Raw genomic sequence first — 17,034 nt, forward strand, 5'->3', positions numbered from 1 at the left:
CATTTCACTGGAGTGGAGGGACGTTCTTGTTACTGATCAGCAGCTGTTGCAGTCAATGCAACATACAAATACCTGTGTGACCTCGGACAGGAAACATCGTCGTGTAGCAAAACACTGTATGTGCAGGAAGCTCTTTAAATACACAAATCTGCATTTTCTTCACTGGATTTCTGAATAAAAATGTATTTGGATTTCACTCACCTTTCTTTTTTAATTACATTAGACAACCTTTATTTTCATACAAATGTCTGAAATGACAATCTGGCTCTTGCACTTGCACCCTAGTTGCATATAAAATGAGCATAACAGGCATGATACACTCAACCGATGTTCAGGTTTCACTCCCTCAGTGATGGAATAAACTTAGAGAAAAGTGGAGGCATTTATTTTAAGAAAGCATTTTATTTTAATACCAACATATCAAATATTTCAACTTAAAATCAGAGAGAAAAAACATTCACACATATAGAAAAGCCCCGAGAGTCGTCGGCTGTATATTTTCCAGTGTTGTTACAGGCCCGAGTGAAGTAATTTGTTATGTGTAAAAACATGACTCACCTGAAGGTATTTCCAGTCTAAACTCTCACGAACCAGATCATGGCTTCAGACTAAACAGACATGAACTCACACCTACACAGCCTCACACATGCACAGGCTAATTTAAACACAGCAGCTCAGGTTCTTAAACACGGATGGAGGTGCTGTGTCTTTCCATGCTCTGTCATTATAAAACAGGTGAAATTATATATTTTTTTCTCTCTTACCACAACAATAATGTAGTCAACAACTTCATATCTCACTGGGAACAGCTTGTATGGTTAGTGGTTCACACACACACCATCCATTTCTTTAGACTTGAATGAACAGAACTGCTGTGCTCTGAAACTTGCCAGTTGGCCTTGGCTGTAGAGTAAGTGCAGAGCCTTCTGGTGTTCACACTGCTGAGCGATTCTGCAGCGTCCCCTCTCCTGCAGAGGAAGAGGAGGTGAGTGCTGGACCTCCCGTACACCCCCGTGTGCCAAACTCCTGTCATCTCCATCTGTAGTCAGCAACCTGGAAGAGAGAGATACATACGGATTGGAGCACTGCAGAACATTTGGTAGATGTCTACAATCCTCTGGCTAAACTGCTGGTGTCCACCTGATGTGGAGGCAAACACTGATGACCCCATGTGTGTTCTGTCCAGACAAATAATCCAGTTTACACACAGAACCGGACCAACAGTGGGCTTTTGAGGTGGACGCCAAAAGTTTAAAAAACTAACGATATAACATATATACCGATATAACATGTTCACCATTAACTAGCTGCTTATTTGCATACGTATTAGTAGCATATTGTCACACAAGAAGGCATTAATAAGTGCTTTTTAATGACTTATAAAGAGCCAGTATGCTTCTAATATGCATGTTAGTAAGCAACTAGTTAGAGTGAACATGTGTACCTTAATATATAGTATTAAACTTGCGGGTACCCCCTGGTGGACCAACTATGTAATGCCAAAATTAAAATCTATCAATCTGTAAATTATTTATTCCATTAATAGATTAATTGTGTAGTCTATAAATGTTAGAAAACAGTGAAAAATGTCCCAGAAAGGCTTCTAAAATCCAAACATATTAAATTTACAGTCATGTAAAACAGACAAAAACAGCAAATCCTCACATTTGATCGATTATCAAAACTGTTGGCTATTAATTCTCTGGCAGTTAACTAATTGATAAATCATCAAATCGTTTCAGCTCTAGATATGTCTGCGCTAAGCTAATGGTAGCTATTCCCTTGACATATAGTATATAGTTCATCAGACACCAACACACACATTATGTAAAGACTATGGTACCACCATGGATGTGATCACTTCAAAGCCTGAAATCATGTAAAATTAAATCCCTAATAACTCAGCTGTCCAACAGAACAGTGGGTGTTGTATTTAATCTGTTAAAAGGGAAGGTTACGCCCGCTGAAACCAGTGCCAGTGTGCTCCGGTGGTGAGTGGACTGGACTCCTGTTCCTGCTGAACTGAGCCAGTGGTTCTGTAGGACTGATTATCAGCTCAGTAGGCACAGGAGGCCAAGCCCAAATCTCTCTTTCTCATGAAGCACTGGCTGGCTATGAACACATTTATTTTTTTCCTCTTTTCCTTGCAGTGTCTGTAATGAAGCAAAAAGCAATGCCAGCTCAGGCTGCGTGTCAGGCAGCGTTCCGCTTTGCCAAACCCACAAGAAACCACACTACTGTAGGCTCATTTAGACTGTTGGACTTCACTCGCTGGTGAAAGGTGTGGTTGACATGGTAGAAACCTCTCCACCGCGATGTCAGCAAGACCACTGCTGGATGCTGGGAGCTATCCAAAGTGATTGGTACATAAAAAAAAAGTCTATTTCAGGAGTCCGATCATGAAAATCTATCTGTAAATCAATCTGAATCACATTCCAGCACCTTCTGTGGAAGGCACGCACACATACCGCATTACTTAAAATTAAAAAAGTTGCCATCGTACACTTTGAAATGCAACAGCTCCCTAAAATATGCCCAACATTAAAGAGACAGTCTCGGTGAGTTGTGTGAAGAGAAGAAGGTGTGGGTGGTGTGGGCTGAATAACTTTATTTTCGGTGTCTTTATACAATGTTGCTTTGTCCTTTGATGTGCAGAGCACCATTTCCCTCCCATTAGAGTGTAATAAATCACCTTTTAGATACGCGCTCTGATGGCAATTCCTCTCTTTTACAGGCCTTTGATGGTCATTACTCTTTTAACAGGCCCTAAATATAGGTCTAAAAATGGCAGGCTCCACATGGCCCTCATTTCTAATTCACACATCTGTCCTCGTTTAGTCGCCATTTTGTCGCTGTGAATATAGAGCGCCATAATACCTCCTCGCAGCTCATATTCTGATTTGCCAAAAAAAGACTGACCGGTTCTAAAATACATTTTCAGCCATCTGTCAGCGTTTTGATTTGGGAGTGATTGGTCCCGTATAGCTTTGCATTACAATTAGCTGGTGTGGTAGTGAACTCGACACCCACGTTGTAGCAAAGGTTGCGCAGGAAGTTACTGCTGGTCAGTATTTGAAACTTAACACGAGTTGTTCTTTATTGACAGCTCGGGTCAGAGCTGATGAGTGAGGAACTGTCTGGTAGGAAGATGCAAAGTGGAAGTTGTTGTATCGCAGGTCCAAAACCAATCTATGTCTTGGTACATGTGACATGGACTGAGAGCCACTGATCATTGAGTTGGCACAAACAGTTGGCAGTTGGCATTGTTTTCCTGTGTTTGAAGCTTATCTTGACTAATTTGGGAACCCTCCCTCCACACACGCTGTACCGCTTGAAACAATGCGTGTGCTCTAACATAACTGACGATTCCTGCTTTTCTGGTATCAGTGGGTGTTTTGCAGGATCGCAGCCTTTTGTTTCTCCTATCTGAGACAACACAATAGAAGCGTATATTGGGCAGTAAATCCACAGTAGAAACACTAAATTGTCCTGATAAAGTGAGACCAATATCCCTAAATGACAGAAAGCTCTAAAATCATTGTGAGATTTCCATCTTTTGACGCATCAGTCTTGTTTTCCGTCACAGCGTGGAAATGTGTTTTTTGAGAATTCGTCTGCTTTATGGATCTCTGTATCACGACTTCCTCAGGCTGAGATTAGATCTGAAATCAATACAGAACAGCCAGGGATGCACGGATGGCACTTTTCACTGCCAAAGTGATGTGAAGTTTAAAACCCGAAGCACTTTTAAGTGCTGAAGGGATGGTTTTGAGTTAACCTTGCTGTAACTGAACTAAACCGGTAAGTTAAAGGAGTCGTTTGGAAAATGTGCTTTCTTGGCTTGAGAGGAAGTCACAAGAAATATTCCAGCACTTTACTGCCTGTAAACCCACAAGTCAAGTTATATTTACACTTTGTTTTTTGGCCAGAGAAGACAAACAAAATCTAGTAAGTTTATTAATGAACTTTAGAAGTGCTGGTAGGAAAAGCTGCTAGAGCTAGACTGATAAATCTGCCAAGCCAATATATCAGCTTACAGTTTATCAGTGCACACGTCAGCCGAACAGGAAGCTGCATTATGGAAAGGCCAAACTGGCTTTGAGGTGATTTAGAAACACTGTCAGTGCTGCGTAGTTTGTCCAGCAAAGAGCACTGACGAGCTGAAATGTAATGCAAGACACTTCAGATTTAACTAATTAAATGTTATTACCATCAACCTTCTCCATGTTGATTACTTACATTAAAACAGTTCTTTTTTTTGTATTACTATGTTTAAATATGCAAGTGAGGCAGTATCTAATTAAATATGTGCTGTTTTGTGCATTTCCAGAACAGAAATCCAAACATTGGCAAAGCCAGGTTCAAAATGCTTGCTGTTTTATTTTGTTGACATATTAGAGTCAAATGTTTTTTGATATCTCTTTTCATCACTCCAAAAATCAGAAAATACCCATAAAAAAAATCTATTTTCACCATGTTTTAAGACAAAAATCTTCTATACATCAGGCCATGAATGATAGATGAACAAACATCCAGAATTCTAAGCAGGTTATTCCTATGAAGTGTATTCACACTGGAAAAGTGACAAAATGAAGCACACTGAAATGACAGTACGCACACTAAATACGAACAGCCAACTTGTGTGAGTGCGCTGTCAGTGTACATTATTCTCCCACAATGCAATACACGAAGGAAATGGTATTTTTACCAGCTGCGAGCGGCTCACACAGCTGACAAAGTATTTTATCTAAAGAAAGATGCTGTCTTTTTGGAAAGCTAAACTAGCAGTGGCATTTAAAAGTTGCAGTTTGATTGACGCCCACAGCTCCCTCTAAGTATTCAGTGGTAAAATATGCTGTTTTTTTTCTGTGTACTAACTGTTAAAAGTGCATACTATGACTACATGTACGCAGCAATACCGTATAGAGCTAGTACCTGACTTTGGGACAGCAAGTGTCTGCTGTGAGAAGGAGAGAATAGCAGAGAAGGAAGACACTGATGATGATGAGGGTGATGATGGTGGCCACTGCTCCTGGATTGATGAAATATCTGTCAGCAGCGTTTGGGTCTCCCCAGGCCTCATTAGTACTGGAAGTACAGTCTCTCTCCTGAGGTACTTGGCTCTCACCTTCGCAAGAACTACAGAGCGTGCAACTGACATCATCTGCAGGATTATCTTTTATGCTACGTCGCAAAGAGGAGGCAGGAGCAGAGGGGTGGAAGAAGAGAGCACAGAAGAAAGATGAGAGACGATGGAACGACGGACAAAGCGGGAGAGCGTAGCGCGGCGCTCATTAGCAATGTCGCACAGCGTTTTGAATTTGTGAGGAGGCTCGTTTGTTTAATTCTTCTGAGAGAGAGTCTCTGCGGAAAGTTTTATAGGCATGCGAGTGAGGCTGGAAGAGATGAGGTGTAGTTAGACCAAACTGATGGAAACTGCACGATACGAGAGGAAGGAGGAGGAGAGTGAGATGAGATAAGAGAGAGAAGGGAAAGGTGAGAGAGGAGGAGAAAGGGGAAGGAGATCTGGGAGTGAAATGTATAAACACACATTAGATAACTGAACTGAACTATGTGCTCGCAGAGGCGCGCACGCGCACACACACACATACACACACACACACACACACTGTAAAAACTTCAAAGAACATTTCTCCTCTCGCTTTTCTCTCTCACCGACTCATTGTCTTCCTTTTGTCTGCTTGTCTGGGTCATGCTCTCCTCAGGTGCAGAACTTAGCCACTGTGAACAAAGAGGAAATCAATCACTGTTCACCAATCAGCTAAGCTCTGTGCCTGGCTGGAGAGAGGATACAAAACCTGCCCCGGTGGACTGACACGCACACACACACCAACACAAAACACGCGTATCGAGCCCCTCTGGCTCCCTCATCATCCCTTCTTCCTCTCAAATCATCAACTCCTCCAACACAATCAAACGCACTCTCAGATAATCATGTCTTTAGTTTTAAGTTTCTGGGGGGTGGGGGGGGGGTGGGGGGGTGTGTAAAGGAGGGGCTGAGGTTGCCATGGCAGCCGGCTGGGTCAGGGCTGTGTGGTAATCCCTGGCAATGTGATTTTATCACAAGTCACAAATCAGCACGCCAGGAACCCTCACAGCCCAGACATGAAAGAACAAGATCTTCTCCCAGTCTTTTTTTTTCCCCCCTTCCTCCAACTACATGCTCCAGTCCAGCGCTAACCTGCAACACCCATGAAATGAAAAATCTCCAACTTTCTTTGTTGTTTCTCCCTCACGTCTGCCGTCAGAGCGCAGTCATGAAAGAGCAGACCTGTAGATCCTCGCTCCCTCTCCCTCTCACACTATTTTCCTTGGTTGCCCCTCTCCTCCTCTCCCATTCGCCACGCTCGGCTAACCCGGCGATATGCCCCTCATTAAGCGGATCAAGAGGGATTCCAGAGGCATGTACCGGGAGAAGAAAAGAACGAGGGAGTGAGCGGGGAGGGGAAAAGAGGAGGGGGAAAAAAAAAAAGACAGGGAGAGACCACCCTTCTCCTTTTAAAGGGTTGTGCTTTTTAGGTTTAAAAACACAGAGCAGGGAGTGCGCCTTGACAGACATGTTGTTTTCAGTTAAAACCCTCTCAGCCCGCCTCAGCCTAATCCCACTGTACTGTGGGTCTGCGTGTGAGGGTGTAAAAGGGTACATGGAGGACTGTTCCACTTAAGAAAAGACTACAGGGGAACACAAACTGAGCAGTAAAACATGAATCCGTCTCCCCGCAGTGCAATATGAAAAAGCAGTTCATCCATCATTTTAATTGGGAGAGAGATCTGGACCTGAGCTCAGCTGACCAGCATGATGCATTGATGTTTACAGAGGCTCGTTTAGTTCAGTCCAGTGGGAAGCAATAGTAAAAGTTAGGATATTAATCTCTAAATGCTTCTCTTCTTCTTCTGCTCTTTTTTTTTTAGGGGTCTTTGCTCCATTTCATTCCTCCTGTACTTGTAGTGAGGCTCCACAGGGAGGTGTAGTGAGGGAGTGAAGGATGATGACAAAAGATCTGTGGGCACAGACAGATAGGCGCTACATATGTGTGTGTTATGTGTGTGTGTGTGTTTGTGTGTCAGGGAGATTTATCAGGACTGAGCCAGATGCCGAGCACTTGTCTAGAAAGCCTTTCACATCCTGTGCAAATGCATAAAGCTGTCTCTGTGTGTGTGTCTGAAGATAAAAGCCTGTCTTGTAGTGGCTTGGTCACGGCCTAAAAAAGGATTTAGCGCTGTAAGTCACTCAGGTTGATGGGGACGAGTATTTAGCGGCACCTCCTGACGCAGCCTGTGTTGACCAAGGTCACGGACGCCTTGTTTGACCTCACGCTCGCTGAATTGGGGTCGTGCTCGATAATAACACAGCTGGCTAATTTCTAATGGGAACTTTGAAAGTTTGAGAGTTGAGTCAACACGAGCTGCTGCGTTGGAACGAGTCCCTTTCCCACTAAACGCTGAAATTAAAGATTTTAGATGAATCTCTACATTGGAATTTAACCTGTGTGTTGCAGTCACAGCCTAGCAAGACTCAAACTAAAAGTTCACACAAAGAAAAATACAGGTGGTCGTCTTTAAACCATCATATCCTGTCAAACCACACTTGAGTCATTGATTAAGTCTATTGAGTAGATCGACAGGAAATTAATTGGCATGTTTATTGATAATCAATTAATTGTTGAAAGTGTTTTTCAAGCGAAAATGACACACGTGCTTCTTTTAGCTTCTCAAATGTGAGGATTTGCTGCTTTTCTCTGTTTTACAGTGTAATAAATTGAATATATTTGGGTTTTGGATTGTTGGTCGGTTGTCATTTTTCTACAATTTCTTGGCATTTTATTGACTGTTCAATCAAAACTATCAAATAAAAGCAAAATGCAAAAATAAAGAAAATCTAGAGGAATGAAAAATGTGGCAAATTGTTCAAAGTGATTAAAAGCCGAGTACTTTCACAGTACTCCAGCTGCAGCACTTGATCTGTATTACACTAATGTCCTGTTTAAAAGCTTTGAAGAGTATTGGGGTTACCGTAGTTGAATTGTCGAGCTGGGATCCGTTTAGTTGCCTGCGCTCATTATTCAAAGGTTAGTGTCTGCAATAGCGGGACTGTTATGAAAAGATCAGCGGCTTCAAAGAGGCCCATCTTCGCTCCAGTCCTCCCTCCCGCTCTTCCTCTGCCCCCTCTTCTTTCTGTCGGCCTGTCTAAGACATAAATTTCTCTCTTCCCTGCATTTAGTGTGAGACCAATAAACCCCTCACTGCTCTGAATTGTCGAAAGCTCTGTGTTTGATACTAGCTGTGGTAATGCACGCACACACATACACACACACCAGTGGATTTTCAGGGTCAACAGTATAAAAATCACCCCACAGCGAGCCGAGACCGTCCCGAGCTCAGAAAGCGCTCGCTGACCCGTTCTCTCCTTTTTCTCTCTTCTCTCTCGTTTGTTTGAGGAACACATTCCCAAATTCCTTCTTTGACAAACACATCCTGATGGCGCTGCTGTGAAACCACGTAAAAGGCCCCATTCTGGGTCTACAAACACACACACACACACACACACACTCAATGGGCTCAGAGAGGAATGTGAAGTATAGGTAGCCAAGTGACTGGAGTGTGGACTGTCCCCTGATGCAGATGGAATCCGGATCAATCCTGCACAAAGCTTTCTTTTACGGTCTCCGTTTCAGACTGCAAGGTCCAATATGAGATAAAAAATATTGTCTTTAATGTGCAGACATACTTAGAAGAAGAATAAGAATAATGTTTGGACGATACAGAGTGTTTGAGAAATTCTGCTGAAATGCTTCGTCGCACTGATGTTATTGGTTCTTTTCCCCACGTCAAGGCATTTAGTTCCAGACTAAACTGCAAATATCAAGCAGCTGAAAAGCTGCAAACTGACATTTCTAAATCGGCTTGTTGGGGGCTCGTTGATGTAATTTCGACTGATGTTCAGTGCCGATGACAGCAGGTGAGAGTCTGATGAAACCGGAGGGAAGTTGAAAGAAATGAAAGTGCAGGAGAAGAAGATGAAAGTTTGAGTTTTCTTTGCCTCTGACACACCGCCTGGTCGACATGAATGAAAAACTGAGAATGAGACTTCACCTCCAACGTCATAGGACCATCTCCACCACCACTCTGCGTGCTGATTGGTCCATTTCCTCCTGGACCAATGAAAGGCAGCGAGAGGCCAGAGCCTGCTGCTCAGCGTCCTCCTGAACCATCAGCTCCCCGTACAGATACACACCCATGGCCTGCAACACACATACACACAGAGTTAGTTTTCATGTTAAGGTTAAATCGGTATTTTCAAAGTGTTTGGAGGTTTCATTGTATTTACTTGGTCATGGAGCAGAAAGTTTTCCACGTCTTTGTAAGCCTGAGTGTACGCATGTTTGACCACCAGCTCACACCAGCGATGCCGCACCTGGGAGCCGAAACAGAGGGGAAAAAAACACACCGTCTTGCATAAAATATTCATTTAATTATTCTAAATTTGACCATGAGATTGAAAATCTCAACACAGAGCCAAGAAATCAAAGAAAAGATTAAGAATTAAAGGAGGTTTTTGTAAACAGGGCTGGACTGAATAGTCTGACGCTTCATTCATTAACACCATTCAAATGCTGAGCAGCTGTTTTTTTTTTTTTTCTTCATGTCTATTCATTAAACCCAGCATTTCTGCTCGGTTGCAGATATACAGATACACAGTGCCTGAGTGGGAGCAGCCCTAAAAAAAAAAAAAACCCAGTTTCTCACTTTTAAGTAAAGCTTGCTCCAAAAACACCTGTTTGGAACATCCCACAGGTAAACAGCTTCACTGGTAACAGGTGATGGCATCATGATTGGGTATAAAAGGGGAATCCTGGAAAGGCTCAGTCATTCACAAGCAGGGATGTTCCCTTTGTGAACACATGACTGTAATAGGTTTGATTGATAGTTTGCAAATGATTCTGTTTTTATTAATGTTTTGCACAGCATGTTTGTATATAAGGTGAAGTTATAGAGGTGTAATTTCAGAGTTTATATTGTTCATTCAAAGCTGACGGAGCTGACCACATGAACGCTTCACCCGTTTATATGCACCCTGTGTGCAGGCAGTGTGACATTAGAGGGACTCTGAAACACAGTTCATGCCACTAAAAAAAAAAAAAAATCCTAAAAGGCAGAAAGCTGCTGAAGGTTTTTCAAAAAGTTGCCCTTTTGGAAGTCATTTTGCTGCTTTTGGCCGGTGCACTCACACACCGATGTGATCGGGTCTCCTTCGATGCCGGTAACAAAAGACAAACGGCTCCTCTGACAACGAACAGATTCATCCAGAAACGGACGATTAACAGACGTGAACTTTGTTTTCGGAGAGGAAACGTCTCAATCTAAAGCTCGTGCTTCCAAGTTCGATTTAATTCTCCTGTGCATTTGTGTGTGCGTGAAAAGGTGTGTTTCTACTGTATGTGTGCATGTGTGTGAAAGGTAATGTCTGGCCTTTCTCCCAGAGGATCAATAGGAGCTCTGTTGCCGCGGTTACAGGAGAGATCAGAGACGGGCTCTGTCCCTGCCTCAGCCATCATCCTTCATCATCTGCTATGAGCGTGCACGTGCGCCCGTGCACGTGCGCAGGCGTGGATATACACAGTGCACGTGTATATGTATACACTCTGGTGGAAGAGATGAGCAGGAGGATGATAGAGGAGGCAGAAGAGCGATAAAGAATCCAGATGAGAAATCTTTTAAAGCTCTGTCACTTCTTTAAAGCCCGACAGTTTCCCTTGGCTGGTTTTTTCGTGGGTATTTCAATCTCCTCTATAACTATCTCCACACACTCCGGATAATAAAGTAGTCCTTTGGAGAGTACAGTGACCGAGCGTGGGATTCTTGGTGATTGATTCTATTTCAACAGCTCAAGCTTTGGGCATTTCTACAGCACTTGTACAGATATTCATTTCGAGGCAGTACACGAAAAAAGAGCCAAATGGATGTACCTGAGTGCTGTGTGAATGTGAGCACACTCTTAATGGGACTTTTTACTTTGTTTGTTGGGCTGCCCTCCACCTGTTTATGCAGCGTGAGAATGGAGACCGAGCAATGCTCCATTGTGCAACAGCCACATTTAAATCCTCACATTACCTCTGCAACCTACTAAATAAACATGAGTTTAATTGGTCTCAGGAGGGCCTTCTAGTTCCTTCAACAAAGTTTAAAATCTTCATATAGTCTCTGCCTGCGTTCACTCTGGAAGGCTGCAGAAAACCCGAAGCAGACATGACAAAAAGCAAAGGGTATAAGTCGAGTGTAACATGCTAAAGGAATGACTTTGTGTGTGTGCGTTCGTACTCATGAATGTGCACGAGTGTGTACAGTATGTGTACCCTCTGGTGCCAGCCCTGCCCTTCTGGCCTGCGTAGCCCAGCAGCTGTTCCCTGCACTGGGTTACATTCCTGGGGAGAGCCCTGGGGCAGAGCAGCTGCCTGGTGCACCTCTACTTACCCCTTTTTTTCCTTTTTTTTTTAACGGTTTCCTCTCGCTGGGCCCCTCTCTCTGACAGCACATGCAATAACACGGTGACATTCCTTCATTTATTACTGCCCCTCGCCCCCTCCCTCGCCCTCCACCACCACCACCACCGAATTCGACATACACAAACACTACAACTGACACTATGTACTCTGTGCACTCGCACTTACCGTGACAAACTCCTCATAAAATCTGAATCTCACAGACAGGACAGACACGTAAAGGCATGTATGGAGTGAAGATGTAAATGCAGTGTTACGGTAGTCTTGACTTGTCCACAGACTGTGTGCCAGTACGGGCACCCAAACATCGTAATGCTGATTTTCTGGCTGAAGAGAGGAAACACACTGTGAACTGTAAATAATTGAAACTGCAATAAAAGGTGGAGACAGCATCAACTGTTAAGGTGTTTTTACTCTCTATGTCTTTCACATAGGTCTGCGACTAACAAGTATTTTCATTCCTAATTGATTTAATGATTCGTTTTGGTCTCTGAAATGTCAGGCGGTAGTGAGCTGGCATCTTCAAATTGCTTATTGTGTCCAGTTTTCTATCGCGTAGGACAATAAAAGCACCAAATCCTTACAAACTAGGAGCTGGGAATGTTTATGAAAAATTACAAAATAGTCAACTAATCAATTGATAAACTCATTGTTTCAGCTGTATTTTCAACCATATATTTGTGCTCTATTATACTATCATTGTCTATCATTACAGCACCTATTTGATGTGGGAGGGGATTTTCTCCTCTGTGCTTTTAAAGGCTGTTTTTGTTTCCAGTCTGTGAAGCCCACTGAGACTGTCACTGCGATGAAAGGCTACACAAACAAACTTGGGTTGACTTTTTTCCTCTCAGACACTCCTTGGTCTATTCTTAATAAGTCTGTTTCCTCTTTCTGTTGTCTCCTCTTCTCCACTCCGCATGTGGAACCAGACTTGATGTGGTCCAGTGAAGTCTGCAGTCACTGGAGGAGTAAACCTAACCTGTGCAGAGACAGACAATGCCTCCTGTGTGCTTGACCGACAGATGGCCTTCGACACACACAAGCATGTGTCCACGCTCGCACAAAATCATAAATGCGCTCGGGAAACTACACACATGCATGCAGGCACATGCATGCACACGCGTGCATGGAGGCACACAGCATCTCACATCACATGAGGCTCATGGGAAAAGTCATGCACTCTCTCTCATACATGCAAACACATGCTCCGGCTCACAGAAGCACTCGCACACATATTCATGGTCACACACCGTTCACACAGCAGCCCCTCTGCACGCACACTGGTGCTCAGCCACAGATTTCCTTTCACTGTCGTGCACATGCTCACGCAAGTCACACACACACACAGACTTTAGCTGGCACGCCAGTCTTTACTGCACCTTTAACCCCCGAGACCTCCTTATCACTTTCACTGCACAGCGCTATAAACATCCCTGTACTGCTTGGAGTGAGACGTGTTCAGCAACTAACAGGTGATGAAACTATATGTAACAGCATGCCACGCTTCTGTCACCAGATTAAGCTGTGGTAATGAGAAAAGACCTCATAAAAAGGATTAATAAAATTCATTAAAACAGCAAATCAGGAAAGTCTGGCATTAATGTGGTATGAAATCATCATCAGAGGACTTGCTGGAGATTTTTACTGTACGCAGCTGAGACTGATAATACAGTTCTATTTTAAGGGTGAACAATCTGCGTCGTGTTTTGTCGTATCACGATGCATCCCGAGCAGACACATTACCGACCACTCTTCAGAAGCCATAAGAATCGTTCCTATAATCCAATACCCATCCACACTGCAAAGCTCTTATTCTCTATGAGGTAAACAGTGAAGGGCTGGAGAAGCTGAAGTGCACTCAGTATTGTATTTGTGCAAGATTTTTAAGCAGATCAATCATCAATCCTGAAGAGGATGCAGCACCAGACAAAGAAAGGCTGAGCGAGAAGACGAACACAATCAGACCAGGAGACCGAAAGAGGGAGGATAAATGGCCACGTTTATAAGGAAGGACGTAGGTGATTAACCTCTTCTGAATGAGATTACTAGCATTAGGACAGCACCACTGGCTTCGGGCAGGTGCTTGCAGATGTGTTTGTGTGTGTGTGTGTGTGTGTGTGTGTGTGTTTTCATGCATGACTATGTGCATAATGGCCCTGTGTATTGTTAGCAAACACTCAAAGTTTTTCCTGGAAATTGCAGATGAGAATCTGCTTTCATCTGCCAGGAAGTCCAACTAAAGAGGCCTGAACCAAAAGCTCAACCGGAGGCCAAACGCAAAAGGGCTTCGGCTTCTGACCGCAAGGTTAATTAGTGAGTAAAGTCACAGAAACATCGGAAGATTAGAGGCAACTTTTTTTTTTAAGTGTGAGAACTGGTGGTTCTGACTTTGAGTTCGGAACGTAAATAATAAAAACAACTTTCGGTGTCTGGACTCAACACAACAACCGCTCAGTTGGCTCCGTACAGCAGAACATCTGAGCTCCATTATATACATTACTGCCCCAACAAAACAGCTCATATAATTAATAAGGACTTGTAAAAAACTAAATATGTATCAAATTTTTCTTTTCAAGACGAGCTACGTGTTAATGACGGAGGTTAGCGTGGACAGTTTACGGGCCCTGCCGCAGCTCCGTTTCCACACTCACGCTCCTGCACTGGGAGGCGGCGCTGTACGGCAAAGACTTCTTCAGCCGCAACACACACACACACACAGCTGCAGAGCCCAATCACAGACGAAAAAACACACACACGCACATACTCACAAACATCGTTAATAGTACCATTAAGGAACTTTGTGCGGTACTAAAACATGAAGCGAATACTTGTGGGATTTAGTCAGTAATGGTGGCTGTAAAGAAGAGAGCTGCTATTACAGCAGAATTTACTACACATTACTAAGCAGTGTGCCTTGGGATGGAAAGGGAGAGGGAACCTTCTACTTTTTATTATTGGAGGACATTATGGAGCTTGGATGCATACACTCACTTGTCTGAGCGTGTATGTGCGTGTGTGTGTGTGTGGTCTTACCTCAGCGTCTTGATTCTGTAGGTTGTAGGTTCTCTGCAGGGCGTGCATTGTTGCCACGCTCAGCTCCTCTTCCTCGAGCAGAAGCTCCAGAAGCATCACTAGCTGCTCCGACGTCACCTGAGGAGACAAAACAATTCATGAGATTAATAGCGCCGACTGACACGAGCTCCCTCATAAAATAGACGCAGACACATTATTGGATATTATGAGCAAAAAAAAAACAGTCCCCGTCCTCCTTACACCAGCAGCTTCAAACCACTAAACTAGCCAAATTATAAACATATTGCATGCCGTGAGTCTGTTCTCAAACACATTTATTTAAGTTTAATTTTCCTTTCAGCGGTGGGGGGAAAAAAACACGTCAATATAAGTCAGGCAATTAATGCAGCCCTTCAAACGGAGGAAACGGAAGCATAATAAAACAGCTGAAATGGCAATTAAATAAATATGGTAAACCAAGTGAATCTTGTGCAACTGGGAAATATTACAAAATAGGCAAAAGAGGACAGATGAAGGGAAAATATTAGAATTTGAATCAAGGACAGAGAGAGAAGTGAAACAAAGCAATGAAGTTGTCTTTTTTGATATTGTCCTATTGCGGAGAAACAAAGAGAGCAGCACCGTTCAGGGACACACACTGCCAAAAAAAGACATTTCTCAGAACATGCATTCTTTGTAGGTTGTAAGACGGCTCTGAAATCCCTGATTGCAGAGATGACAGCGCTTTAACGGTGAGAAAGGAAAAAAGCTTTTCAGGATGCCATACTGTGGCTTCTTAATAGTGCGTGTGCTGATTGCGTTATCCTGAGGTAAACCTAAAGGAAACAAGCTATTTTATTCTAATGACTAACGTCTTCAGGGACGCTGGAAACTCAGTGGTGAATTTAGACGATCATCCTGGGGATGCATGTGGGCAGCGATATGAGAGAGCGACTTCTTCCTCTGGAGAAAGCTGTGCCCAGCCTTGCCTGCCTCTCCTGTGCATACACCCAGCACTCCCATCCACACTTTCTCTCTGCTCCCAGTCTGGGACGCAATTAATGGCAGAAGGCCCCGCTGAGGCTGATGTGAAAATAGGTATGAAGAGTGTGTGTGTGTGACTGAGCGAAGCAGAGCACAAGAGAGAGCGAGGGGAAAAAAAGAAAGTGACGGAGAAGGAGGCAGACAGACGAAAACAGACAGACAAAACTCTTTTATTCAGGTAAACACATCCAGCGAGGAGCAGAGTAAATAGCTGCATTTGTGCTGCACATATTTTGTAAAGAGCCGATCCATTTCAAGCCGTCATCAGTAAACAACCTCCTTAGCGCTGCTGGGAAATACCTGACCTAAAACCAGGAAGTATTTCAGCATGTAGCTGTTGGAGATGAGGGAATAACACCCAGACTCTTGTTGGCAAATGGTCAAATCAAACACTACTACCACCACCGCTACACACACACAGACACACACACACACATGCACACACTGGTGATCATCTAACTCTGTGGAAAATCTGATATCCAGTCTCCCCTCTCTCTTTCTGTCCTCCCTCCATTTTGTGAAGGCTGAGTGTTTTCTGAAGTGGCGTCTCCATCTCTAAAGGGTCTCTTTGGGGCCCACCCATGATCCTTCTTACTCTCCCACCCTTTGAAAAGTGAGGAGTCCACAGCAATAAAACGCTGCTCTCTCTCTCTCTCTCTCTCTCTCTCTCTCTCACACACACACACACACACGCATACACACAGATCCCACCGTGCTGACTGTGAGGTCCTGTTGTGCCTGTATGTACTTATGTTGCTATGGTGGTAATCGATATGTCTGCACCAGTGTCTCCAAAAACAAATTCCTGGTCAATGATGGTACATTACTAACCGATTTATATTGTTATTATTATCCCGGCACACACACACACACACACACACACACATATTTTCTGACAGAAACAGGACTGCCTGCCTCATCCCATGTAACATCTCCATGGTGAAGCCACCGACATCAACAGCAACTATACACCATCTACCTCTCATCTGTCGCCACAAAAACTAAGCACATTTACTCAAGTACAGTGTGTACTTTATTTGGGAATTTTTGCTTTATGTAACTTTATACTTTACACTTCATCACATGCATGAATTGTTTCCCATGAATTCCTTGTGCTCAGGAACGCAATTTGAATCCTGTGCAGCAAAGACGGATTCTGCCAGTACAAGCAAAACGACTAAAACGCTGTCTTCAAATATTTCTCTCTACCTCTTCGGAGAGCAGAGAGCACCTACTCACTCAACTTGCTCTGTCTCATTTTCTACACATTTAATCCTTGCTGTGTGCACCTGCAACCTTGTGGCACTCGTATCAGGGGGAATATTGAACTGAGTGTTGTGGCTCTTACTCACGATGGTGTCTCCTTTATGTACTGTGGCCTGGATTGTACCTCATTTGTGCACTTATAGACAAAAGCATCCTCCAAACAACTCAATGTAAATGTGACTACATC

The 17,034-nt window shown here is 43.5% G+C and overlaps 1 protein-coding gene across 1 annotated transcript in view; it reads right to left on the reverse strand.

Moving 5' to 3' along the window:
• Positions 1–390: 390 nt before the first annotated feature.
• Positions 391–17,034, reverse strand: part of aopep (aminopeptidase O (putative)) — a 74,088-nt gene continuing 57,444 nt past the window's right edge. Inside the window, exons 15-18 of the mRNA XM_076731425.1 lie at positions 14,559–14,675; positions 9,350–9,436; positions 9,115–9,263; positions 391–1,053 (exon numbers count right to left, since the gene is read on the reverse strand). Of these exons, the coding sequence (XP_076587540.1) occupies positions 9,123–9,263; positions 9,350–9,436; positions 14,559–14,675 (345 nt within the window). The 3' untranslated portion in view covers positions 391–1,053; positions 9,115–9,122. The remainder of the gene's footprint in view (positions 1,054–9,114; positions 9,264–9,349; positions 9,437–14,558; positions 14,676–17,034) is intronic.

The sequence above is a fragment of the Chaetodon auriga genome, chromosome 5, assembly GCF_051107435.1.
Source record: "Chaetodon auriga isolate fChaAug3 chromosome 5, fChaAug3.hap1, whole genome shotgun sequence".
NCBI classification, from domain to species: Eukaryota; Metazoa; Chordata; class Actinopteri; order Chaetodontiformes; family Chaetodontidae; genus Chaetodon; species Chaetodon auriga.